This window comes from Monodelphis domestica, chromosome 1 (assembly GCF_027887165.1).
Source record: "Monodelphis domestica isolate mMonDom1 chromosome 1, mMonDom1.pri, whole genome shotgun sequence".
Classification (NCBI taxonomy): Eukaryota; Metazoa; Chordata; class Mammalia; order Didelphimorphia; family Didelphidae; genus Monodelphis; species Monodelphis domestica.
In genome coordinates, this window is record NC_077227.1 from 427935722 (window position 1) to 427963392 (window position 27671).

General features: G+C 35.5%; 1 protein-coding gene across 4 annotated transcripts in view; it reads left to right on the forward strand.

The window, feature by feature from the left end:
- PBX3 (PBX homeobox 3) overlaps positions 1-27671 on the forward strand; it is a 288415-nt gene that overhangs the window by 220479 nt on the left and 40265 nt on the right. For all 4 annotated transcript variants that reach the window (XM_056812157.1, XM_056812159.1, XM_056812158.1 and 1 more), the window contains exons 5-6: positions 17454-17644; positions 23251-23386. In XM_056812157.1, coding sequence (XP_056668135.1) covers positions 17454-17644; positions 23251-23386 — 327 coding nt within the window. The remainder of the gene's footprint in view (positions 1-17453; positions 17645-23250; positions 23387-27671) is intronic.

The window sequence follows — 27671 nt, forward strand, 5'->3', positions numbered from 1 at the left end:
TAAGCCTGAGGTAATGAAGGCCTATGCCAGAGCTGTGTCAATGTTAGAGAAGAGAAAGGGGAATATAGCAAAGTTGAAATCTCTAACCTTTGGAAAAAGCTTGGAAGGGATATGGGACAATAGTGGAACTCGAAGGATCAAATGAGGGTTTTTTCCTTTTTCTTTAAAAAAAAATTTGAACATTCTTTTTTAAAAAAATTGTATACCAAATTCTTTACCCACTCCAAATCCTCCCCCATTCATTGAGAAGGCAAACTGTATACATGTGAAATCAAAAAACATTTCCATGTTAGCCATTGTCACAGAAAAAGCAAGAAAAATAAAGAACATGAGAAACTTACAGTTCAGTTTGTATTCAGAGTTCATCAGTTTTCTGGAAATGGACAACATTTTTCATCATGAATGCTTCAGAATTGTCTTGGATCATTGTATTGATCAGAATAGCTAACTCCTTCACAATTGATCATCATTACAATATTGTTATTGCTATGTATGTTGATCTGGTTCAACTCACTTCATTCTGCATTAATTCATGTAAGTCTTTCGAGATTTTTTCTGAAACTATCTTCCTCATCATTTCTTATAGCAAAATAGCATTCTATCACAATCATATACTACAATTTGTTTAGCTGTTTCTCAATTGATGGGCATTTCCTCAAATGAGGCCTTTTCTTTTAAGGATAGGGGAGACGAACATGTTTGTAGGGAGTAGGGAAGGAATCAGTCATTATACACAGAGAGACTGCAGATAAGTGAGGGAGTGGGGATAGCGGAGAGAGTAGTCTGTTAGAGGAGATGGGATTGAATGGGATCCTTTGACCATTTAGAAGGTCAAACCTTGGTAAGGAGTTAAGTCACCTCATCATGTGAAACAAGAGTAGAGAAGATAGTAATAGAAAGCCACTATAGTCCTGCCAAATTAGCCTTTTTGTTGTTCTTTACATACCAAATCTCTGGGTTTTTCAAGAGGCTATTTCCTATGCCTAAATTTGTAACTTCTTTACCTTCTCCTCTTAGAATCCATAGTTTCCATCAAAAGTTCTCATGTATCATCTTCTACATAAAGCCTTTTCTGGTCACCCAAATTCCCATTGCCTCATCCAGTTAAGTTGTGTTTATGTATTTATATTGTGTATATGTCCCAGATAGAATATAGTACCTTTAAGATGGGGATTATTTTTATTTTTGTATTCCCAGTTTCTAGTACAATGCCCAGCTCATTAGAGAGTTAATGAATCCTTATTAATTGATTGGTTGGTTTTTTGACAGGCACTATGCTAGATACTAGGAATATAAAGACAAAAAATAAACCATCCCTATCCTTCAGGAGCTCCATTTCTTCCTACTGGAGGGATTTAGCATGCCCACAGATAGGTAAATAAGAGATAATATAATAGGAAGAAATATATTAATAACTACAGGTATCAGGAAAATCTTTCCATTGGAGGTCATTTAAAGAAATTAAGGATCCGAAGAGGTAGACATAAGGAGGGAGTACATTCTAGGCAATATGGCAGTAAGAGAAGACAACCTTTACAAAGTCATGGAGATGAGGCATAGATTTCTGAGTTTAAAGAATAGCAAGTATGGCTAGAATGCATGTGAAAGGGAACAAAGTTAGATAACTTTAGAAAGGTAAGTTGAACCAAGATCAAAGAGGACTTTAAATGCTAACTTGAGGAGTTTTATCCAAACAGCAATAGATAGCCATGGAAATATTTTTAGTAGTATATCAACATGGTCAGACTTATTCTTCAGGAACATTATTTTGTTACCAGCATGAAATACAAATTGCAAATTATTTTAGTAGTTTGGGAAATAGGTAATGAGTCTCTGAACTGAAGTAGCAGGTGGCTATGTGAGTGGAAAAAAGAGAGCAGATGTAAGAAATATCATAGAAATAATATAGACAAGACTTAGCAATTGATTGGATTTGGGAGGTGAGGGAGAGTGAAGAGTCCAGAGATGACTTCATGATTGTTAAGGATAATGCTCTGGATAGAAATAGGGAATTTAGGAAGATAGATGGTTAAAAAATATTTTTTATTTTTCTGCATTATCATACATAATATTTTCATGATGTTCATTTTTGTAAGTGAATATTATTTTTAAAGATGTCCAAACATAAACTGAAATAAACAAGTAAAAAATCTTATGTTTTTATCTGCATTCTGACTCCCAACAGTTCTTCCTCTGGAGGGGGATAGCATTTTTTGTCATAAGTTCCTTGAATTGTCCTGGATCATTGTATTACTGATAGTAGCTAAATCTGTCACAGTGGATCATTCTACAATATTGCATATATTACTGTGTACAATGTTTTCCTGGTTCTGCTTATTTCACTCTGCACCAGTTGACATAGGTCTTTCCAGTTTTTTCTGAAATCATTCTGTTCATCATGCCTTATAGCACAATAGTATTCTATCACCATTATGTATCACAATTTGTTCAGTCATTCTCCAAGTGATGGTCATCTCTTTAGTTTCCAATTCTTTGTCACCACAAAAAGAGTAACTATAAATGTTTTTGTACAAGTAGATCCTTTCCCATTTAAAAAAATCTCTTTTGTATATATACCTTGTAGTGGTATTACTGAATCAGAGGATTTGTGGTGTTTTTTAAAAAAATTATTTAGTCAATTTAGAACTTTATTCCTTGGTTGCAAGAATCATATTCTTTCCATTCCTCCCCTCCCCCACCCTTCTAATAGTCCACGCACAATTTCACTGTGTATTACTTGTGTCCTTGATCAGAACCTATTTCTAGTTGCTGTTTGTACTAGAATGTTCATTTAGAGTCTATATCCCTAATCATATCCCCCTGGACCCATGTATTCAAGCAGTTGTTTTTCTTCTGTGTTTCTACTCCCACAGTTTTTCCTCTGAATGTGGATAGTGTTCTTTCTTGTAGATCCCTCCGGGTTGTTCAGGATCATTGCATTGCCACTAATGGAGAAATCCATTACATTCGATTGTGCCACAGTGTATCAGTCTCTGTGTACAATGTTCTTCTGGTTCTGCTCCTCTCACTCTGCATCAATTTCTGGAGGTTGTTCCAGTTTCCATGGAATTCCTCCACTTCATTATTCCTTTGAGCACAATAGTATTCCATCACTAACATATACCACAATTTGTTCAGCCATTCCCCAATTGGAGGGCATCCTTTCCAATTTTTTGCCACCACAAACTATGAATATTCTTGTACAAGTCTTTTTCTTTATTATCCCTTTGGGGTACAAACCCAGCAGTGCTATGGCTGGATCAAAGGGCAGACAGTCTTTTAGTGCCCTTTGGGCATAGTTCCAAATTGCCCTCCAGAATGGTTGGATCAATTCACAACTCCACCAGCAATGCATTAATGTCCCAACTTTGCCACATCCCCTCCAGCATCCATTACTTTCCTTTGCTGTCATGTTAGCCAATCTGCTGGGTTTGAGGTGATACCTCAGAGTTGTTTTGACTTGCATCCCTCTGATTATAAGAGATTTAGAACACATTTTCAGGTTTGATTTCTTTAACTGAAAATTGCCTATTCATGTCTCTTGCCCATTTATCCATCTGAGAATGGCTTGATTTTTTGTACAATTGATTTAGCTCTTTATAAATTTGAGTAATTAGACCTTTGTCAGAGGTTTTTGTTATAAGGATTGTTTCCCAATTTGTTGCTTCCCTTCTAATTTTGGTTGCATTGGTTTTTTAAGTACAAAACCTTTTAAATGTAATCAAAATTATTTATTTTACATTTTGTGATTTTTTTCTAACTCTTTCTTGATTTTAAAATCTTTCCTTTCCCAAAGATATGACATGTATACTATTCTGAGTTCACCTAATTTACTTATAGTTTCCTTCTTTATATTCAAGTCATTCACCCATTCTGAGTTTATCTTGGTATAGGGTATGAGATGTTGATCCAAACCTAATCTCTCCCCTACTATCTTCCAGTTTTCCCAGCAGTTTTTATCAAATAGTGGATTTTGGTCCCTAAAGTTGGAATCTTTGGGCTTATCATAGACTGTCTTGCTGAGGTCACTTACCCCAGGTCTATTCCACTGATGCTCCTTTCTGTCTCTTAGCCAGTACCATATTGTTTTGATAACCACTGCTTTATAGTATAGTTTGAGATCAGGGACTACAAGGCCACCTTCCTTCACGTTTTTCTTTTATGATTTCCCAGGATATCCTTGATCTTTTGTTCTTCCAAATGAAATTTGTTATTTTTTTTTCTAATTTGGTAAAAAAGTGTTTTTGGTAGTTCAAAGGATATGGCACTTGATAAATAAATTAATTTGGGTAGGATTGTCATTTTTATTATGTTAGCTTGTCCTACCCATGAGCAATCAATGTTTTTCCAGTTGTTTAGATCTAGTTTTAATTGTGTGGTGAGTATTTTGTAGTTGTGTTCACATATTTCCTATATTTGTCTCGGCAGATAGATTCCTAAGTATTTTATATTGTCTTGGGTGACTTTAAATGGAATTTCTCTTTCTAATTCTTGCTGCTGAGATGTGTTAGAGATATATAGAAATGATGATGATTTATGGGAGTTTATTTTGTATCCTGCAACTTTGCCAAAACTGTTGATTATTTCCACTAGCTTTTTAGTTGATTCTCTAGGATCCTTTAAGTAGACCATCATATCATCTGCAAAGAGTGACAGCTTGGTCTCCTCATTGCCAATTTTAATACCTTCAATTTTGTTTTCTTCTATAATTGCTACTGCTAGTGTTTCTAATACAATGTTAAATAATAGGGGTGATAATGGTCATCCTTGTTTATCTCCTGATGTTATTGGGAAGGCTTCTAGTTCATCCCCATTGCAGATGATGGTTGCTGATGGTTTTAGATATATTTATTTTTTATTTTTATTTTTTAGGAAACACCCTTCTATTCCTATACTTTCTAGTGTTTTTAATAAGAATCAATGTTGTATTTTGTCAAAGGCTTTTCCTGCATCTATTGAGATAATCATGTGATTTTTGTCAGTTTGCTTGTTAATATGGTCAATTATGTGGATGGTTTTCCTAATATTGAACCATCCTTGCATTCCTGGTATGAATCCTATCTGGTCATGATGAATAACCCTTGTGATGACTTGCTGGAGTTTTTTTGCTAGTATCCTATTTAAGATTTGTGCATCTGTGTTCATTAAGGAGATTGGTCTGTAGTTTTCTTTCTCCATTTTTGACCTGCCTAGCTTTGGAATCAGTACCATATTTGTGTTGTAAAAGGAATTTGGTAGAACTCCTTCTTTGCTTATTCTGTCAGATAGTTTGTATAATATTGGGATTAGTTGTTCTTTGAATGTTTGATAGAATTCATTTGTGAACTCATCTGGACCTGGGGATTTTTTCTTAGGGAGTTCTTTGATGACTTGTTCAATTTATTTTTCTGATATGGGGTTGTTTAGGTATTCTATTTCTTCCTCTGTTAGTCTATGCAATTTATATTTTTGTAAATATTCATTCATATCACCTAGATTTGTGTTGTTTTATAGCCCTTTGCATATAGTTCCAAATTGCCCTCCAGAATACTTGGATCAGCTTACAACTCTATCAGCAATGAATTAATGCCCCAATTTTGCCACATCCCTTCCAAAGTTTATCACTTTGCTATCATATTGACCCCTCTGATAGGTGTGAGGTGGTACCTCAGAATTGTTTTAATTTGCATTTCTCTAATCAAGGGGAATTTAGAGCATTTTTAAATGATTATAAATGAATGGTTTTTTTTTTAAACCCTTACCTTCCATCTTGGAGTCAATACTGTGTATTGGCTCCAAGGCAGAAGAGTGGTAAGGGCTAGGCAATGGGGGTCAAGTGACTTGCCCAGGGTCACACAGCTGGGAAGTGTCTGAGGTCAGATTTGAACCTAGGACCTCCCATCTCTAGGCCTGACTCTCAATCCACTGTGCTACCCAGCTGCCCCCAAGCTGAATGGTTTTTAAAGAAAATGATAAGGAGTATAATTTTAATTTTGAGAATTGTGGAATAATTTAGGAGCAATTGGGATTTGGCAAACAAACCAACTCAATGTGTTTGTAAAATGAAAAAAACATATATTATACTTGAGATTTTACCCAGGAATCAAAACTGCCACAAGGGAGTTCATTTTCTCTGAGTCCAAGAATTGTGAAAGGAATGTGAGAAGAAAAGGTCTAGGCTAAAAGGAAATTCATTAATTCTAGAATAGTGGTTCCAGAGGACATAGTGTAAGAGGGTATCAGAGAGGTCTATGGATCCACGAAGTTTCTTAGGAAAACAGGAAGTGGTAGAAGTTACTTTCTACCAGTAGAGTTTTTACCCTTCACCAAATTGAGAAGATTACCCGTTATCTGAGTAGGTCCAGGAGCCCAAGGACTTATATCAGTTCATAGCTGGTGTGTGGTCTAATGGCAGTGAGGTGGCACACTGGATAGAGTCCTGGGCCTGGAGTCAGGAAGACTTGAGTTCAAATCTGGCCTCATATATTTGTTAGTTTTGTCATCCTGTGCAATTCACTTAACCTTGTTTGCATCAGTTTTCTTAACTATAAAATGAGCTGGAGAAGAAAATAGCAAACCACTCCAATATTTTTGCCAAGAAAACACCAAAAGGGCTCATGAAGAATCTGATAGTACTGAAAAATGATTGAACAATAACATCAACAATTATGATTTGACCTTCCATGGTCCTTATAAAAGAATGTTTTAGTCCTTAAGGTTTCTCTATTTTTATTTTAATAGTGTTGATTTATTAGACTGTCTCCCCTCAACTTTTTGTCTATTTCCATTAAATAGTTAACTAGTATAGTCTTTTTTTGTATCTATTTTCTAATCACAGAGAAGGTCATCTTCACTAACATCCTCCTAGATGAATCATAGAGATACATCTGGATTCCTGAAAGTTTTGTTAGGTGAGGGCAAGCTACAGCTAGTCTTATCAACCCAGAAGAGCTTCTAAGGCCAATCGAACTAAGTTTTAAGAAATTCATCACTACAAACTTGGCCACTTGATAATAAATTATTTTTACCCACAGCAACTCTTCAAACTATTTAGATATAGAAGATTCAAGCTCTTCATCAGTGGAAAGGGTTCCAAAACGATTAAGTCACTGATTTTTCTTGAAGTAGTAAAGTAAGAATTTACCATTCACTTCCCTGAGAAGATTTTTGACTCTCATATGCTTTTGTAGCAAATTTGCTTCATTGGTTTGAGAAATCCTTTCTTTTTTTTCCAAGTTACCTATTTTACTACCTTTATAGTAATGGCATCTATGAACCCCAAGTATGAAAAATAAAATTAACCATCTCATATACAAATATCCTAATTCTTTGCCTTTTTTATTAATTCATAATGATGCCTATTTCTAAGTTGTTTTATTTTATAAACAATCTACTTCACAAAACTCTAGTTAATAGTGTAAATACTTTTCTGCGAAGGGGATCTGAAGCTCAGTGCAGAGCTGACCCTAGACTGTGTTCCAGGCCATAAAACAATTGTGGATCCAGCAAGCCCTTAGATGAACAAATTATAGTATATGAATGTGTAGTGGAATGTATTTTAAAAGATGTAGAAGGAAGTGGCTTTCGAGATGTCTAGAAAGTCTTGCTGAATTTTTGCCGATTAAAGGTTAGATTAATTATATTCAAGCAAAGTTTATTCAGTTTCATTTACTTGATCACCTCTCATTCCAAAAGTTATTAGAGCTATGATTATGTATATTGGTATTTCAAGAAAAAAAGCACAAAAGTCTAAAAAAATAAACTACTTGGTATTTGAGTTTTTAAAAAATCAAAACAAAAACTTTCAGGAAGTGAAATGTGATCAGTATAGAGGAACTTGAATCTACTATATAATTTGCAAACTCCTAGTTTATCTTTCCATTTATATTTCTATCCTTCTATCTCATATATTCTTTCTATCTATTCTATCTATCTATCTATCTATCTATCTATCTATCTATCTATCTATCTATCTATCTATCTATAAATCTATCATAGGTGTTGAGAATAAAAGCTTTTACAACACTGAAAGATTCTGAATCATCAAGGAGTTTTTAATCCTACTAAGAATCACTGAGTCATACAATCTCATACATTGATAGTGGCTTCAGAGGCCATCTACTTTCAATGCCTCCTGTGTCAAGAATCACCTTACTTGGAGATAACTTTCAAGTTTTCTTTGCTCTGTGCTGAATGTTGCTGGTTTTTCATGGTTTCTGTTCACCTTCCCATACCACTTGTCCTGTTCTGAATACATTCAATTTTTAAAATTTTCTCAAATTTTAGTGCCTACATCTGTACATTGTACTGCATAATACTTCATATGATATCTGATTTGTGTGATAGTGGGGCAGTCACCTCCTTTGTTCTAAACACTTCTGTTAATATAGTCTAGTGTTCATTTTATTGTATACCATGGAACAGAAAAGTAGAACATGCTTTTTCAGAAATACTCAGCCCCAATATTTATAACATAAGAGATATTTTAAATTACATTACATAAAAGTTAAAATAACCAGAACTGCTCATTTATTTCTTTCCCTGCCCTCCATGGTTCCCAAAATATTTTGGTTAATCCAGGTTTTGTACAACTGATATTTTGATCAATTTTCTAGAAAATTTCAGCTCAGAACCAATACCATCCACGAATGTCAGTGTCTGTAAGATCCATTTTTTCCACACGAGTATTTCTGATTTCATTAAATTATCTAACATGGACTTCTTTATTAACCTTATGTTCCTAGGTTTATTTTACTAGTGAAGTATTCTAGGGCTTTTTTTCCCCCTCAGGAGATTATGAGTTATTGGAGGCCCCTGAAGTAGTGTCTGTAGCTAACTTTTTTTTTTTTTCAGTCCGGAATGAGCTTAAGGGTGAACAAAACAACATTTCTGAAAGCAATAGTACAAGTTTGCAATGATTTGATCATTTCTGGCTATCTTTCACATATAGGGAATTTTTACACCTTTTATAGAATTAGAAGATCAGGAATCAACTATTCTCTGTTCTGCTCTGAAACTGTTGTAGACCTTGATGTAAATTAGGCTGTAATTTACTTTCTGTAGTGTAAGGAAGGAAAAAAAAAATCACTTTGCCTGAAGTGTATGCATCTTTCTTAAGGGTGTACCCAGATTTTAATTATCTAAATGTAAATACTTAACGAATTTTACTTAGAGTAATGAGCTAAAGTGCACACTACATAAATGAGATGTTCTAATTAATCATGTATGAACTACTGGTTTAAAGAAAAGCTATGTGAATTCTTTGAATGTTGGGCAATTGCCAAATTGCTAATCAGCATTTGCATTCATAGATGGTTCACACTTAATCAGATGTGAAACATTCAGCAAATGTTTTAGGAAATTATGAGTTTTTAGATGCAGAAACTTTTTGCTTTTAATCCTCGTCCTCACCCCCAATCCCACTCCTACCCCAGGCTTGTCTGTAGAATTCAGTCTGCTACATAGAAAACTTGTGCTGGCAACTAGTTCTGTAGAGATTAAAACAGACAGAAAAGTCAAGTGAGTTAATATCCCAAGTGTCATTCATATGGAAGGTTTGAATGAGTGTTTTACCAAGACACTGACCCTGTCATTATTGTATGATTTACCTTAGTATGAATCAAATTGGTAAGAATCCTACCTTGCTTCAAGTGCAGCATTGATATCCTTCTAGACATTGGCAATAAATTGTTTTGTAACAAATGTCTTGAAAGCAGCTCAATTTGTACATAACCCAAAGAGATTCTATTCTTTCTGGGTATACTTGTCTAATCCAGACTCTCCAAAAATGGCAATAGGAGACCATTATTAGTATGATTATGATAACTCAAAGTTTTAAGGTACTTTAATATTTACAAAACACTTTACTTGAATCAAGCCTTTGTGTGGGTAGTATAAGTATTGTTGACCTCATTATACAATAGAAGAAAAAGAGAAGGAAACTGCAACTCAGACAAGTGAAACAACTTGTCTTAGGCCATACCAAAGCCATGGTTGGCCTTATGTATTTTAAAAATGTATTGCCATTTCACTAAATTGTAAATATGTATATGTGTTTATATATAGACTTGTGTGTCTATATACACATAGTGCTAATTGATCAACCATATTGTGTTCCACTAGCTATGCAATAGGACCTCATTTTACATGACCAGTACATTCTAAGACCCTTCATGTAAGCTCAAAATTGTGCTTAATAGCAAACTCCATTCTTTAATAAATACTTCTTATAAGAACATGCCTATTCATTTTATGACTTTTCTTAGGCTTATCAGAGCTAACAACATAGTACTACTCTTGTATTTGGGGCCACTATTAATAACTAAATGTTGGTAATGAAACAGAAACACTCCTCTGACACAGGCACAACTTGTTACAAGCACCAACTCCAGACAAAGACTGATGTAGGAGCTAATGTTTGGTGTAAAACAATGTAATGACGCACACTAATGCTTCTCAGAGCAAGAATGAGTGTGACTGAGCAAACTACTTACTGCAAGACTTTTCATCACTTGGGAAAATGGTGTGGATTTAGCATATAATCAAAGGATCTCATTTTATATATTTTTCTGCCTTTATTTTTTTTATTGCCAATTATGTATACCTGACTTCAACTGTGTTGAGTTCATATTAAATGAGGTCCTACTGAACTGTTATGGGCCAGTTATTCTAAGTACAGCTATAAATTACAAATGAGTTGCTGATCTGCATTTGTGGAGGGAGTTTGGAAGTGTTCTATTCTTGTAGGAGTGTCCTACATTGATGAGATCATAGATCTGTGCTAAAACTTTTAAAAAATTGTCAATCCAAACATGGAGCAAGTAAATAAATTTTCAACCAAACCCTCTAGATTTGGAAGATTTGAATCAGATAGGGAAAGAGAGGCAAAAACAAATTTTTTTTTTACCTTTCTTTTAAAAAATCAGAGTCAGGTTTGCAGTCTGCTCTTGTAACTTTTAGGACAGCCATTTTTTTCACTATATAATGCTATAGGTCATTCCATAAACATAAGAACTTTAGGTTTTCTTTTTAAATCAATGTATTTTATGATGATAACAAAAGATGAATCTGTTCTTAGGCCTAAGGGAAATTTGTTTTTGTAGTTGCACTCTTGATCCCTGAAGTAGACAGCAATCTAATTTGAAGAGAGATAAGGCATGATTTAATAAGATTTGGGACAGCTGTCAGCTCTTGCTTAAGGGAAGTCTAATAACAATAATAATTTAGATTTACCAGTACTATAAGGTTTATAAAGGAGTTTCCTCATAGTATTTCTATGAGGAATGCAGTGTATGTATTCCTACCCCTGTTTTGTAGATGAAAGTAAGTCTCAAAGAGGTTATAACTTTCCTAGAGTTACATAGGTATGGAAGATCCAGGACTTGAAACTAGTTAGCCAGTTAGTTAACATTTATTAAATGTTTATTATGTACCAGGCACTGGGTGAAGTATACAGAAGGCTGTTCTTGCTCTGAAAGAGCTTATGCTCCAATGGAAGAAGACAATACACAAAAAGAGCTGATAAGAAGAGGAGTGCAGATAAATGGAAAATGAAGAGACAGTGGGCCTGGGTTTCCTCCTTAAATGGAGGTTTTGGAGCTCATTTACTCATCCTTCAGTTAGAGGGGCAGAGTTACAAGCCTCAAGGCTGATTTGATCTTACAAGATGATGAGATTTCCTTTTCATGAAGTTTCATGAAGTTTTCATGAAGTTTTCATGAAGAATGATGGAAAAGTATAGAAGACTGTAATAAGTTTGGAGTTAAAGAAGTTACCCCTACTGAAATGGAATTTTTATTCTTTCTAGATCTTCTGACTGTAAATACATTAATCTTCCCCTTTCCCCCATTACCTCTTATATTAATTATCTTTAAAGAGAAGTCCCAAATGAGCCTATTGATAACACAGTATTGAAAAGTTTAGATTTGTAGTCTATATTCTTCCCAATTTGTGAATAGAAAATGGACTTCTAGTTTTAGAGTTCCCAGTTTCTTAGTTCTTTGTTCTACAGCAGTGGTTCTCAACCTCTCAATTTGTAGCAATGAGAATACATAATGCATATCAGGTATTTACATTCTGAATCATAACTGTAGCAAAATTACAGTTTTGAAGTAGCCACCAAAATAATTTTTTGGTTTGGGATCACTCAACATGAGGAACTATATTGCAGGGTCATGGCATTAGAAAGGTTGAGAAACACTGCTCTACAGGAACCTAGAGTTATTTTATAGTATAGGTACCTAGAGTATCATCTTCCAGTCCAAGCAGAAGGAAATAAATCTCTCTTAGTGATCAGGATGGTGAGAGCATTTAATATTATGCCATAAAATGAGCAACTGAAGGAATTATAGAAAAGAAAACAGGAATATAGTCATTGTCTTCAAGAATTTAAAGTGCTGTCATTTTCAAGAGAATTTAGACTTTATTTGCTCAGAGCAATTTAGATTTGATGTAAAGAAATTTTTTTCTAACAATTAGAACTATCTAGAGTTAGAATAAGCTATTTCAGGAGGTAGTGGGTTCTTTTTCAATAGAAATTTTCCAAGTGAAGACTGGATGATCTCTTAGCATGTCTCTTAGAGAGTGATTCTGCTTAGGCACAGGTTGAACTAGATGTCTAAGTCTTTTTTAACCTTGAGATTCAGTGATTACTCCATGAAGATGTAGTTCTTAAGGTTCTCTAGTGACTTCGGCTTTTTTAGATTTTTAATTGATGGAGAAAATATAGTCAATCAAGAATCAGTAGTTATTGGGTGCTTTGAAGGTACCAAAAATTATGTGCAATGGTATCTTCAAATTAGGAATTTATAGTCAATGGAGACAAAATATATGTCTAAACCAATTCCTCTAGTAACTGTAACTTTATCAGCATGGGTGCTTCCTCTATCAAAGGAGATCCATAATTCCTTTATGCTTTTATATGTACCTTACATATGCCTTAATAAATGATTTCTGTGGTTTATTATGGCTAGGACAATTTATCCTCAATTAGCTTTTCCACATTTATGTTGGTTAGCCCTTAGATAGTGTCTTTGAAAAGGCCCATCTTTAAAGTCTTTCTAGCTTGTACAAAATCTTTTATAGCTTCTTATTAACTAGAATAACCCTTTATGCCACAGATTTACCTTTATGCCAAGGGGAGCATCAGAAGAACACTGTAGCAGAACAAAATATAAGCATCTGAAGGAATTTGTCAACAGGACAATATATAATGGTAAACATTTAAATAGGGGCAGAGATACTATCTATGAATATGAGTATGAGTAAACAATGTAAAATATTTTGATAGGGAGGGCAAACATCATTATAACTTTAAAATGTGTTTTGCCTTGTAACCATTCATTTATGAAACACTTACTATATGCCAAGAACTGTGAGGCTCCAGAAATAGAAAGACAAAAATGAAACAGTCATTACCCTTAAGATGTTTATATTCTATCAGCGGAGACAACTTGCACATTTAGAAACATTTACCACCAAAATATACCAGATAAATACATTGTTTTGGGGAGGAAGAAATTAGCAGCCCTGAGGTAAGGAAAGACTTCATCTAGAAGGTGATGTTTGAGTTGAGTGAGAGCTTTGAAGGAAACTAGAGATTCTAAAAGGAACAATTGAGGAATAAGCATATTTATTTCAGGCATAGAGGAAAGTCTGTATAAGAGCATGGAGATGTGAGACAGTATCTTATGTGAGATAGCAGGAAGGTCAGTATGACAAGACTGTAGGGTGCATGAAGGGGAATAATTGATTATAAATATGGAAACTTAGGTTAGAATCAGATTGTGGAGGACTTTAAATGTCAGACAGAGGAGGTTGTATTTGATCCTTGAGTTAATAGGGAGATACTACAAAAATACTAATATAGTTAGACCTTTGCTTGAGGAAAATCACTTTGGTAGGAGTGTGGAGAGTCAACTACAGAACAGAGGGAAAAATTTGAGGCAGTGGGACCAATTGGGAAGCTATTTTAGTAGACCATGTGAGAAATAATATATGTCTAAACTAGAGTGGTATCCATGTGAATAGAGAGGAGCTAGATTCAGGAAATGTTGTAGAGGTAGACATAATGATGTGTAGCAGCTGATGGGATATATGTGGTGAGGGAGAGTTAGGAGTTTTGAGGATGAGTTCAAAGTTGTAAAGTTGAATATTGTTATAAGGAAATGAGCAGGAGCAGGAGCTGCTGAAAAGGCAGAATCAAGAAGGTTCTGGAATTCTGGAGAAATGACAGGATTGTCTTCTTCTAACAGTTTAGCTGGAGGTTGAGTTTTGTCTAGTCTCCTAGGGTGGACCTGGTGAACTAGCTATTCTCTCTCCTGCGGCTTTCCTTATGACCCATCTTACCAACTAACTGTTCCTGTGTATCCTGTTGACTGACTGAGAGATATTCCTAAAGAGCTGCTTTAGACATCTAAAGCCATTCCTGCTTACCTTCCAACCTTACTGCCTCTTATCATCATCTAAGGAGGGGTTTTGGGTTAGTGAAGTGTATTTTATTATAGGAACTGGGTCTTTTAGGTAGAGGTAACTGTCAGTGAAGGTACTCATCTTTCTGAGGTTAGCAACTAGATTTGGTGGGAGGCTTATTTATATTCTTTAGTTTAGATACCCCAAACCCCTTTCCACCTTTCCCTTAGTTATTAAACCCAAACTGTCCTGTGATTGATCATATATTGTCTGTGTTCATTATCTCAGGGTCTGGCTCTGCCTGCCCTGGGCTGATCTACCCTTCCCAAACCAGATTATTGACCCTAAAATACTGAACCCCCAATTATCCCAGATAGTTATATGTGTCAAAATAGTTATATCAGTATCTAGAAGACTGTTGGTGCCTTTAATAGATATAGGAAAATTTGGAAGAAAGGACATGTTTTTGAGGAAAAGATAAATATTTCTGCTTTGGACTTATTGAGTTTGCAAATTTAGTATACCAGTTTGGTAGGGACATACTTTCTGCTAGTTATTCATGCATTGAGACAGTGTTCTTCCTTCCCTCTAATGACTTTATGATTACAATTCTAGGAGACATTGAAAAAGAGAGAGGGACTGAAATTATATTGTAACCACAGAATTTGAAACAATTCTGATGCTTATTCTCTTATTTAGCCTGGGAAAGCTACATATAACTTCTAGTCTGGCTTCTTTGCCTCTCTCTTAGGAGGGAATACTACTACTAGGATGTCTATGAACTTATCCTACCAGCATATTGTTGGAATTTTAGTTAACTGAATTGGAAAGCCGTATGGTATAGTATTATGAATTGAAGTAGGAGATCTGGACTTTAATCCCAATTGCTACTATTTCATTATATATTTTGAATGTTACTTCCTCTACCCTCTACCTGGGCTTTATTTTTCTGTAAAAGAGGAAGTTAAATAAGATTCTGTTTTACTGCTAAGCCTTTCAGGTTCTTCATCATTAGACCCCAATTTACTTTTTTAAACTTTATTACAAGAGAGAGAAAATGTAGGCCTGGGTTTGAATCCTAGCCCTGCTATTTCTACTTCTGTGACCCTACCAAGGCATTTCACCTCTACGGGCCTAATTTCTTGGTCTGTGAAATAAGAAAATTGAAGTAGGTAATCTTTAAGAACTCTTCCAGTTCAAAGTCCTATGACCATATACTTCAGTTAAACGGATTACTTACTCTTCTCTAAAAATATCATTTTCTTCTCTGCCTCAGTGCCTTTGCTTATGTTGTTCCATTTAACTGCAATATCCTTTCTTTCATCTCTAATGGTCAAAGTTCTCTCCTTTCTTCCAAGACCTAGCTCAAATGTGATCTCTTCAATCAAAACTTTCTTGAACACCTTCATTCCTCTGCTAGAAGTTTTCCCTCTTAGAATTCTCACAGACCTTTGTTTAGATTTTTCTAATAGCATTTATCAGAGACTGTCTTAGTTCTCCTTTGTATGTATTTTGTATATACCCATCTCCTTTCACTATATTGCAAGCTTCTTGAGGTCAGGGACTGTTTCACTTTTGTCTTTGTGCTCTTTATGCCTTGCAGAGTGCCTGATATGTCAGTGGGTACTATATACCTGCTCTTAAATGCTTTTAGATTTTTGGTTGCATTATACTTAATTGATTACATGTATTATCTGCTCAACTGACAGCTCCTTGAGAAGGTATAATGTCATATTCATCTTTACACATTCTGATGGGCAGCTGTGATAAGACCTGGCGTATAACAAATCCTTAGGTTAGTTGAATGATAAAACTCTTAAGCATGACAGTGACTTCTGGGTCTTAACAGCCAAAAGTCTTAAATGATCTGGTGAAAAGCATTTTCTTATGAGGCAAGCTAGTCTATGGGACCTTTATTAAGCAGCTACTATGAGCAAAACCATGTGCTATGACTTGGAAAGTAAAGTTTTCTTGCATGGTTCAGCTACAAAATAATTGCTTCCCTAGATGGCTCAGTTTATTATCTCACAAATTATAAAATTTCATTTTTGTCTTATTATAATACTTTAAAAGAGCTATCAGCTCTTAGTGTGAGTTCTTCTGATAACACAAATCCCAAACCTTCCCCATCTTAGTAGATGTTTAATTGCAGTAACTTTCTAACTGTTCTACCTGCATTGTCTTTTTCCTCTCTGATCCATCCTCCACATTGTTGCTGAATTGATCTTCCTAATTATACAGCTTTGAGTATTTCACTTCATTGTGCAAGAAGTTATAATGGCTACCAATTGGTTGTAATACAACTTCACCATTTGGTACCTAAAACTCTCCATGTCTCTCATTCCAAAATAATTAGTTTTTGCTTCCCCTCCTATATTCTCTACTTCAGCCAAAACAACTCACTTTCCTTTCTTCGTGCACTATATTGCATCTTCCATATTTATGCTTTTGCACAGACTGGAATTCTTTTCCTTCTAATTACAACTTGTTGAAAGCCCTACTTCCCTTCAAGACTCTGCTCAGTTCCTGCCCTCTTTAAGAGACTTTTTCTTATTCTTCCAGTTTTTAGTTCCTTGTCCCATAGTACTATATTTATCTCACATATATATCGTATGTTTTTTAACATGTAGTATAGCCCTAGTAGAATACATGTTCTTTGAGGACAAGGGCTCTGTGTGTGTGTGTGTGTGTGTGTATGTGTGTGTTTAATCTCTAATGTCTACTGTAACACTTGACTTTTAGTAGGTACTTAATAAATATTTGTTGAGGGATTGAGTTGCTGTGAATAAAAACATTTAATTCCTCATTGCTATCTTTCTGGTCGTGAACTACTCCACACTTAGCTAGCACAGCTTTCACATAACAGGTGACATAACATAAACTAGAGTTTACATTTCATTGATATAGTATTAGTGAGTTCAAATTCATTCCCATGCAGTGATGAGGTACCAGAAAAGAGCTTTTTGGAAGAAAATGGTAGTAAATTTGGTAGAAATTCAGCTGACATGATTTCTGGGTTTGAAAAGCTAAAATATTAGTCTCTTAAAGGATTTTCCCTTTTACAGGCCTGTAACGAATTCACTACACATGTGATGAACCTTCTCCGAGAGCAGAGTCGAACACGTCCCATTTCTCCAAAAGAGATTGAGAGGATGGTGGGCATAATTCATAGGAAATTCAGTTCCATTCAGATGCAGCTCAAACAAAGTACTTGTGAAGCAGTCATGATTTTAAGATCAAGGTTCCTTGATGCCAGGTATGTATAACCATTAATTTACTATGTAGATTTTTGTTGCTGTTGTTGTTACCAATTATGCACCAAATTCCTGACCATTTGGCAGATGGAACTGAGTTTTGCTACAAGACCTTTCCTACAAGTTGTGTAATTATGATTTGTACCCCAGGACTCTCTCTCCCAGAATTCCATGTTCCTTCTCATGCTATATGCTAATGTAGGGAAGATATAAAATTTTTTGTAGCTCCACTCTCAGGCTTTCTTTTTTTCCCTGATCATAGTTTGTGGAGGTGGGGTGAGTCCCAGGCAGGAGAATTTTTCTCATGTGTCTTTATTCAGGCTTTTACTTTTGTCCTTTTTTTCCTTCTGTTTCAAGTGATTGTTAATAAATCTTATAAAATGTAATACTTGGAGTTACTGGATATTAATTTTAAACTTAAAAAGGTGCATTAGGGAGATATTTTAATGAAGGGGTTAGGTAGAATACTGTTTCATCAGGTGTCATATAAAGGATATCCCAGAAATTGGTAGTATATCTGTTTAAGTAAATATTCCTTGGTTCTCCTATCCTATCCTCCCTAACCTATGCTCCCTTCTTTAGTATTCCTTCTTTATTAATTTCATAGAACCTCATTCTTGGTACAAGGCTCCAGCTCAATCTAATCTCACCATGTTGGGCCTGTTACAAAATATATCAAAGGAAGCCCCAAATCATCCTGGGCAGATAGTTATAGTTATCTGAGAGCAGGCCAAACCTTGAAAGTTAGCAAGAGTTTTGAATATAAAAATGCAATCAGTGTGGAGGTAGGATACCTCTAATACCTCATCTGGTGAAGTCCCAGGTTATAATTTGGGACATGGCCTGTGTTCAGTAAGTCTCAATAAGGTGTTGAAGCTCTGCATGTTTTCTTCTCAGCTCTTATGTCCACTATCTCTTGACACTGATTGAAGCAGACCATTCAGTCCCTGAACTTTTAAAATTTATGGCTTAATCATCTATAAAATTACTTAAGCCTTTGAAAATTTCATAAGAAGCTAGTGCTAAGAATTTTTTTTTTGGTTGGGATAGTAACTATTCTAGAACACTGTTAAGTTTTTTTAAGCTTTATTTCCTGGCAATTCTCCCCCTTTTCCACTTTCTATAACCCTCTGCTCCCAGAGACTCACATGACTGTTACTACCAATGCCATTTTGGCTTCATAACACCTCTAGGGGAGGTAACACTTCAGTCCTAGTTATGGTACAAAACAAATAAAAACACATCTTCTCCAATCCAAGCAAGAAAGTATTTCAGTTTCTAGTAACTGAATGAAGACTTCACTTATTTAGGAGGATTAAAATAGAGCTCACAAAAATAAAAGCAGTAGATTTTCTAATTGGCAGTAATGTTTAACTGTTTTACCAGTAGAAATCTGCACTCTTGGGTATAATTTAGGTCCTTGGCCAAAATTTATCTCCAGGGATAAAGATACTTCCATTTTTTTCTCCCTGTTGGTATCTGACAAGAGTAATAATTCTCATCAGATTCCTTTATTATTAAAGAAGGTGACTTTAACTTCTAAAACTGGAAAACAAGTTTTGTGGCGCTTTTTTTGCTGGAGTTATTATTGACAAATTTTTAATGGACCTGTGATTTCATTGACTTGGAAAGTTTCCAATGAACCAATTCCTCTATCAAGTTAGATTGGTATCTTCTCTGCAATTTATAGTCTTAAAGATTTGCCTGGGGAGACTGATAGTTTAAGTAACTTGCTCATTATCACACAGCCAATTTTATCAGATATAAGACTTGAATTGAGGGTTTTTCCTAATTTGAAGGAGAGCTCTCTGTCTATTCTACTACATTGTCTCTCAGAATATAATGATAATTACAATAAGTTATTTGTACTTGAAGTTTTACAAGTTACTTTCCTCACAAAAAAGGTAGTGAATTATTATTATTCCTATTGTACAGACAGAGAAACAGGGTAAGTGAAATGATGTGACTTGTCCATTGTCACAAATTTAAGAAATGGCAGCTAGAATTCTCTATCAAGCCATTTTACTCCCAAGTATAACACTCTTTAAACCATGTTAATCTTTTGTACATATTAGTTTGTAAAGTGTTTTCTCAACAATTATATATTGGTTGGACTAGACAATTCTTGGGATCCTGTCCAACTCTGAGATTCTATGATCTTACTTGATCCTAATAACTGTGTTAGGTTAGAAATAATAATTGCAAATTTAGTATGGCTGTTGTTGATTTAAAAAGCAGTTTAATTATAGCAACCACATGAAGTAGACAGAACAAGTGCATATTATCACAATTTTGACAGATGAAGTAAATGAGGCTTGGAGATTATGAAATGATATACCTAAAATTGTAGTTAAGTGGCAGTCAGAGCTGGAACCCAAGAGTTCTCACTTCTCATTTTATTCTTACTGGTCTGCTCTTTCTTAGTCATTTGGGAAAGCACTTGATAGCTAATGGTACTTATTTTTCTTCTTCAGGCTTGAAAGCTCAAAATCATCCTTGATATCTGCCTTCCCTTTTGCTCCCTCTTATCCAATCAATTATCAAATTCTTTTGATTCTTCCTTTGTGGTATCTCTTTCATTTTACTCCTTTATAATAAGATTCAATAAATATTATCTTGTCCAACACATTTATTTCACAGATGAGGAATCTTAGCCATATTGAAGTTATGTTGTTTGCCCAAGACCATATACACCGGTTTAGCTGAGCTGAGTGAGAGTTTGAACCTAGGCCTCCTCACTTACAGGCCTTTTTCTACTATATTTCACTGTCCACTCTAGTTTATGTCATTTTCATCTTACAGGTGGACAGTAGCCTAACTGATCTCCGTATTTCTAGTTTTTCTTTTTTATTTCAAATTTAAATGAAAAAATTTAAATGTACTTAAAGTATTTTAAAATTTAGTTTATATATTTTATTACATTATCTTTTATACCATTTCCATATTAATTTCCCAAAATACTGCTTGATAATATCATTCCTTCCTTCAAAAGGCTGTCATTGAAGTTCAGCATTGCCTTTCAGATAAATCATATTTTCCATGGCCATGGAATGACATTCATTATTCTCCGTGATCTAACTCTTACTTTCTTTTCTATATGTCCCTATGGTTCAGCCCAGTAGATCTCACATCTTCACTCATGTTGTTTTTTCTATCTTGGCAGCATGTTTTTTGCCCTCATTCTGGACACACACACAGAACCATAAACACACATGCATGTGTGTGCGTGCAAACACACACACACGTGCACGCACGCACGCGTTTTGAACTTTGATTCAGAGTTTCAAAGATGCCATACATAATAGTCTGGCTAATACCATCTAGGTAGTAAATGTCAGAATATAGACTTGAATTCAGGCCCTTCTGATGCCAAGGTTACGTCTTTCCTTTTCCCTGGAAGGTGACTTTAGCAAATAGTAACCATATCATTAGTCAGTTATCCTTTGAACATTTGAAAAGATTGATTCTTCCCTATTGTAGAGGTGTGTAGCTAACTAGGTAAGATGAGCTGAATGGAATGAGGAGATAAACAGAGCTTTGAAAAGAGACTCTTCTGCCTGTAAAGACTATAGCTATGCAGTGCTGCAATCCTGATGGGCTGCACCTCTGGGGATTGATGCTCCACTGCACTGTGGCCTAAGGCACAAGCATCTTGATTGCAACTAACCCTGAGGGGAATGAAACTTTGGGGAAAATGCTTAATGGGCACTTTCTAAAGGATGTTCTTCTAAAAAATAAATAAAGCACATGACTAAAGTCTTTCTTATGTCTTCAAGTGTGTGGAAATACTCAGCTCTGGTTTCATTTGTTCTTGTAGTGCCTCTTAGCAAGCCCTGTGCTCTGGAAAGGGAAGGATGTTCTGCTCTGGGCAAAAATGATCTGACAGATATATGACTCCCTGGCTTATTCTGACTTGTAGCTCACTCATTTCTTTCAGGAAGCCTATGCTCACATTTTCTTGGTAATTGGGCAGGCTGAAGCATAAACACAACAATACATTTAAGAACAAATATACATTTTATTTGTATATGAAAATGTTTGTTTCATTTGACCTTGTAGAATTTTTAATAAAAAAAATTTAATTTTAAAAAGAAAAGAACAAATATACAAATCTCCTAGGTCCCTCTACTCTGCTAGGATAAAAGTTTGTTTTGGAACAGAGAATGAATATTTGTAGTAGAGCAGCTTCTCATATTTATTCTTAAAATCATGAGTTGGAAGAAGATTTAGAAAAAATGTATCTAATCTACTGACCCTTTCCTCCTTTTGAAGTTAAGGAAACCGAGATCCAGACAGGGCAAGTGACTCACCAGAGGTCACAGAGATAGCAAGAAAAGACCTGGAATTTGAAATCAAATATTCTGCTTCCCAGTTCATTGCCTTTTTTCTCTTTAGGTTGTCAAAAGGTTGATTACCAGTTTAGGAAGCAGTCACTGTTTTTAAGGGTAGGATCTTTGACAGTGGAAGGAAGACCTGTACTAGTGGTGAGCTTACAAAACATTGAAGTGTAAAGTTGTTAACATAGAAGGATTTCAAGCTGTAACGGTTCAGATATCATTTAATCCCCAACCCCCAGTTTTACAGAGGAGATTCAGTGGCCCAGAGTAGGTAAATTATTTGCCTAGAATGACCCTCCAGCGTACTTTTCATCTTCTTCCCTTAATCATAACACTTGGTCCTAGCACTGAGAATTTTAGTCCCATGGAAGCTATTTTTGACCAAACTCAGCTGTCTGGCTCCCTCAGTTTAAACACAATAAGCAAGTTCAACCATTCTATCCATGTATATACTGCGTGTTTAACATACCATTTTCAGAGAAACAACTCAGAGGAGGGGAATCTGTGAGGTATATTGTTCTGATTACATGCTATGCTTCTCAAAAATGGCTCACATAAAGTCTGAGGTTCTAAAATTGGTGTTATTTTTCAAAGCATACATAAAGGTTTTTTTTTTTTCCTTATCAGAGCTTTCTTTTGCAAGTCGGTTCCTCTTTGTACCTTGGTTTTCTCATGTGTAAAATGGGGTTAATTATAGCACAAACTTTACAGTGACTGTTAGGATCAAATGGAATTAGATATAAAGTGCTACAAAACATGAAAGCACTATGTAAATGTTAGCTGTTATTATCAGAGCCAATAGGTTATATAAATATATAGCCCCTGTTGATTGTATTATTTGTGATTATTGGATTTTATATTTGAAACTATTTCATTTTAGGGAAAGGATACTCAACCAGATCTATCTTTAAATAAGACCTAGTAGTTGCTATAAAGAGGAAACGTTTCAATGACTTAGTACCAAAGAAAAACTCATGTAAATATTATTTTTCTCTTGACTATTTGAATACATAGTTAATAAAGAAAAAATAATTGTTACATTCTAACACTTTTGATCATGGCTACACAATCCTTTAATAGATAATATATTCTTTTGGTTGATGTAAGCCTTCATTATAAATATAGTAATTGATAAACTTAAAATAATTTTACATTAAAAATAATTTTTAAACATTTGTTTTATATATGTTCTTTGCATCTGTAGATATTTATCTGTTTTTTTTCTTTCTCTTTCATTAGCCCATAGTTAACCTTACCTTTTTTTTTTTCAGACGAAAAAGACGTAACTTCAGCAAACAGGCAACAGAAATCTTGAATGAATATTTTTACTCACACCTCAGTAATCCCTACCCCAGTGAAGAAGCCAAAGAAGAGCTGGCAAAGAAATGCAGCATTACAGTGTCACAGGTAAGATGAGACTTTGTACTTTGTCATAATCCTGACACACTTGTTATCACAAGAAACACAAGAAATTGCTGGCATAGCCAGGCTTCTCTTCCTCGGTCTTAGTAATGCTGTCACCCCCTACTTTATGCCACAAACATGTCACAAGTTGGTGGCATTCTTAATCCACAGCTTCTTTTCTTCTTCACCTCTTATTTCTACACCGTAGTTCCTGATATCACAGGAGGATCCTGGTCTTACATTTCCACTGTTTGATTACTTGCACTTATCTCTCTCTCTCTCTCTCTCATGCCAACATTGTTCTGCTTGCCAGTGCCCCCTTTCTTGTAATCTTAGTTTTTTTAACATTGCTATTGTTTCCTTTAATTCACTCTACAACCCCACCCCCATACCAGGTATAAAAGCTTTTTCTTGTAACAAGCATAGTCAAGTCAAACAAATCCATACCTTATCAGTAGCTAAAAATGTGTACCTCATTCCCCACCTCTCAAATGTGGGCATTGTTTACAAATGAGTAAAGGTACTCTATGTAGGTAAGTAGTAATAACAATAAAAATGCATTCATTATTTTTAAGGGCAAAACCAGGCCTTAAAAAAAATTCACATTCTCCTGGGGAAGATAATATATTATCTATGTACAGGCAGTATAAATGAGAGGCAATCTCAGAGGGAATGTACTGGGGAGTAGAGGGGATGGACTAGGAAGGGCCTCTTGCAGAAGATGGGGAGTGAGCTAGTTCTTGAAGGAAATTAAGGAGGTAGAGGTTAGGAGGGAGAGCATCCCAGGCCCTCAGAGTAGCCAGTGGAAAGACAGCTTTGGGAGATGAATTATCCTAGAGGAGGAACAATAAGAAGGCCAGTGTCACTGGTAATACAAAAGGTAGAGAAGAATAAAGTGTAAGAAGTCCAGACATATAGGAAGGGGCTGGGTTGTAAAAGGCTGTAAATGTTGAACATAGAAAGTTATATTTGATCCTGGACATAATAGGGAGTCACCAGAGTTTATCAGTTAGAAAAATGACATAGTCTGGCTTTAGAAAGATCACTTTGGCAGCTGAATGGAGGATAGACAAGAGTGGGGAGAGACTAAAAACAGAGAGACCAATCAAAGGCTATTGCAAAATTCTATGCATGAGATAGTGAGGACCTGAACCAGTGTGGTGACTAGGTGACTGATAAGGAGACTCTCCCTTACAGAGAACTGTTGTGAAGGTAGAAATGACAGGATATGGTAATAGCTTTGATATGTAGTTTGAGTATTAGTGAAGAGTTGAGGATGAGAGTAATAAGGAAGTTAGGAAGAGGAGAGGATTCAAAAGGAAAGATAGTGAGGTCAGTTTTGGAAATGTCTAGTTTAGATATTTATATGACAGGTGTCCAATATGACAGTTGGTGATAGGCACCTAGACGCCACGAGAGAGGTTAGAGCCAGATATGTAGAACATAGAGATGATCATATAATCCAGAGGAGCTGATGAAGTTGCTAAATGAAATAGTATGTACAAAAGAAGACCTAAGATTTAATTTTGGTGGGCAGCTGGGTGGCTCAGTGGATTGAGAGCCAGGCCTAGAGATGGAAGTTCCTAGGTTCAAATCTGGCCTCAGACACTTCCTAGCTGTGTGATCCTTTGTGATAGTCACTTAACTACCTTTGCCTAGCCCCTTTTACTCTTCTGCCTTAGAACTAATACACAGTTTTGATTCTAAGATGGAAGGTTAGGGTTTTAATTAAAAAAAAAAAAACCTTTTATTTTGGTTGACATCTATAATTACTAGGCTTTTCATGGATGAATATTCAGTAAAGGAGACAGAAAAGGAGCAATCAGATAAGTAGGAGAAGAATGAGAAAGGGACACCTAACCAGGAGAGAGTATCAAGAAGAAGAGGGTGATGGACAGTATTCTAAGCTACTGAGAGCTCATGAAGGATGAAGATTGAGAAAAGGCCATCAGATAGATCAATAAAGCTCCCATTTAGCTGTCACTGTGTTTTACAAACTACTCTATGTACATAATTTTCCTTGCTTATGGGCTTGTAAGATGGGTTGTGGAATCTGAATGATCATTCACCAATGAAGAAACACTTGTACCATTTTTTGCTCGGAGAGGTCAAATAAACTTGTCTAAAGTTTGGTAACAAACAGATGGCAGAACCATGACCTAAATTGGGATAGTTCCTATCTTTCCATATGTGATCCATCTTTCTGTTATACTCATTTTTTCACCTTAATTGTTTTATTAGTAAATGGCAAATAATCCTTGATTGAATGATTTAGATGGTGAACCTGAGCCTTCAATGGGGAGAAATTGATTTACTTGTTGCAAAACATAATCTAAACATAACTGTCTTTTGTGATTCCCTGTCTCTTAACAAGTACAAATTCCTCATTTTGGCATTCAGCAATCTGGTACTATTTCATTTTTCTATAATTCTTTTATATTGCTCCTTCTAGTTATTCTCTGTTTTATTCACTACCCCCAGTGGTTATAATGAAACTTCTTAAGTTTCTCACAGCATCTTCTTAGCTAAGAACCTTTCCTTATACTTCATAAAATTAAAAAAAAATGAAGCCATTCACTATAAACTCCTTTTCCTCTTCTCCTTATCTTACTTCACTTTTGTATCATCCTCCACTATCTCCTCCTTTACTCAAATTCTATTGTCAGATTCATTTACATATACTTTTGATCCCTATTCCCTCTGGTCCAGAAAATGGCCCATAGTATGTCCCCCCCTCTTTCTAATCTCCAATCTCTCCTTATTTATTAGTTATTTCCCCTTGGCCTAAAAAAAAATTCCCAGAGGCTTCCCCAATATTTAAAAAAACCCCTCATTTATACAGTCTTTGCTAGCTATCTTATATTTCTTTCCCCCTAATCAGCCTACTTCCTAGGAATAGCTATCTATACTTGTTGCTTCAACTTCTTCTTATCTTACCCCCCCCCTGTCTCTCTGTCTCTGTCTCTGTCTCTGTCTCTGTCTCTCTCTCTGTCTCTGTCTCTCTCTCTCTGTCTCTGTCTCTCTCTCTCTCTCTCTCTGTCTCTCTCTCTCTCTCTCTCTCTCTCTCTCTCTCTCTCTCTCTCTCTCTCTCTCTCTCTCTCTCTCTCTCTCTCACTCTCTCTCTCACTCTCCCTCCCTCTCCCTCCCTCTCCCTGCAATCTGGTGTTTCTAATCTCCTATTTCCTATTCTCTTCCAAGGCACTATTGAGCTCCTGATCTTTTAAGTGACAAATCAGAAAGCCTTTTATGAATTCTCGTCCTTCTTGATTGACTTCTGACTACTGACTACATTTTTACTCCTAGATATTCTTTTGAGTTTTTATGGTACTTATTTTCTTGCGTTTCTCCTCCTATCTGTCTGATTTCTCCTTGTTGAATTTTATACGCATCATATGTAGATGTACATCTTGTTTCTGTCTTCACAACATCTCTTTTATTCATAGTCCTCTTTATTCACATTACCTCCCTTCACTACCTAGGTCAGGTTCTCATCACCTCTGACCTCAACTCCTTCAATAGCATTGGTTTCTCTGCTTCAAAGTCTCTTTGTAGTCCATCCTATCTCTGGCAAAATGATTTTCTTAAATTATAGATCTGACCACGGACTCTCCCTTCAGTGAATTTTGGTAATTCAGTGTGAGCTCTAGGATCAAATGTGAAATGGAATTAGAGTAAAGGAGGAGATAGCGGGAGATGATAAAAAAAGTGAAGCAAGATAAGGAGAAGAGGAAAAGGAGTTTATAGTGAATGGCTTAATTTTTAAAAATTTCTTTCTGACAGTTAAAGCCCTTCACAGCATGACCCCTTCCTATTTTCAGTCTTCTTAAACATTACCTCCTAACAATCATCATTGTCTAGCCAAACTAGCCTCCATACTGTCCCTTGTGCTTGACACTCCATTTTCCCTCGCTTTGCCTTTTCAAATTTCTCTCTCTGCAATTTTCTCTCTCCTTACTTCCATTTCTTAGAAACTTTGACTTCCTTCAGTACTCATCATAGAAGCCACCTTCTTTAGGGGACTTTTTCTAGCCCCCCCCCTTTTCCCCCCACATACACATGCATATATATGCATATGTGTATATGTATATATTGTCCTCTCACATTAGAAAGTAAATTCTTTGGAAGCAAGTTTACTTTTAAGCCCTCAGCACTAAATCAGTTACATAGTGGGAGATTAATACATATTTGGTTATTGATTGCTTGCTTGATCCTTCTTCTTACATGCTTTAATTCAGCCTAATCTAGCTACTTCTGCCCTCTTGATGTGTCCTCACCTCTCTTCTTCCAT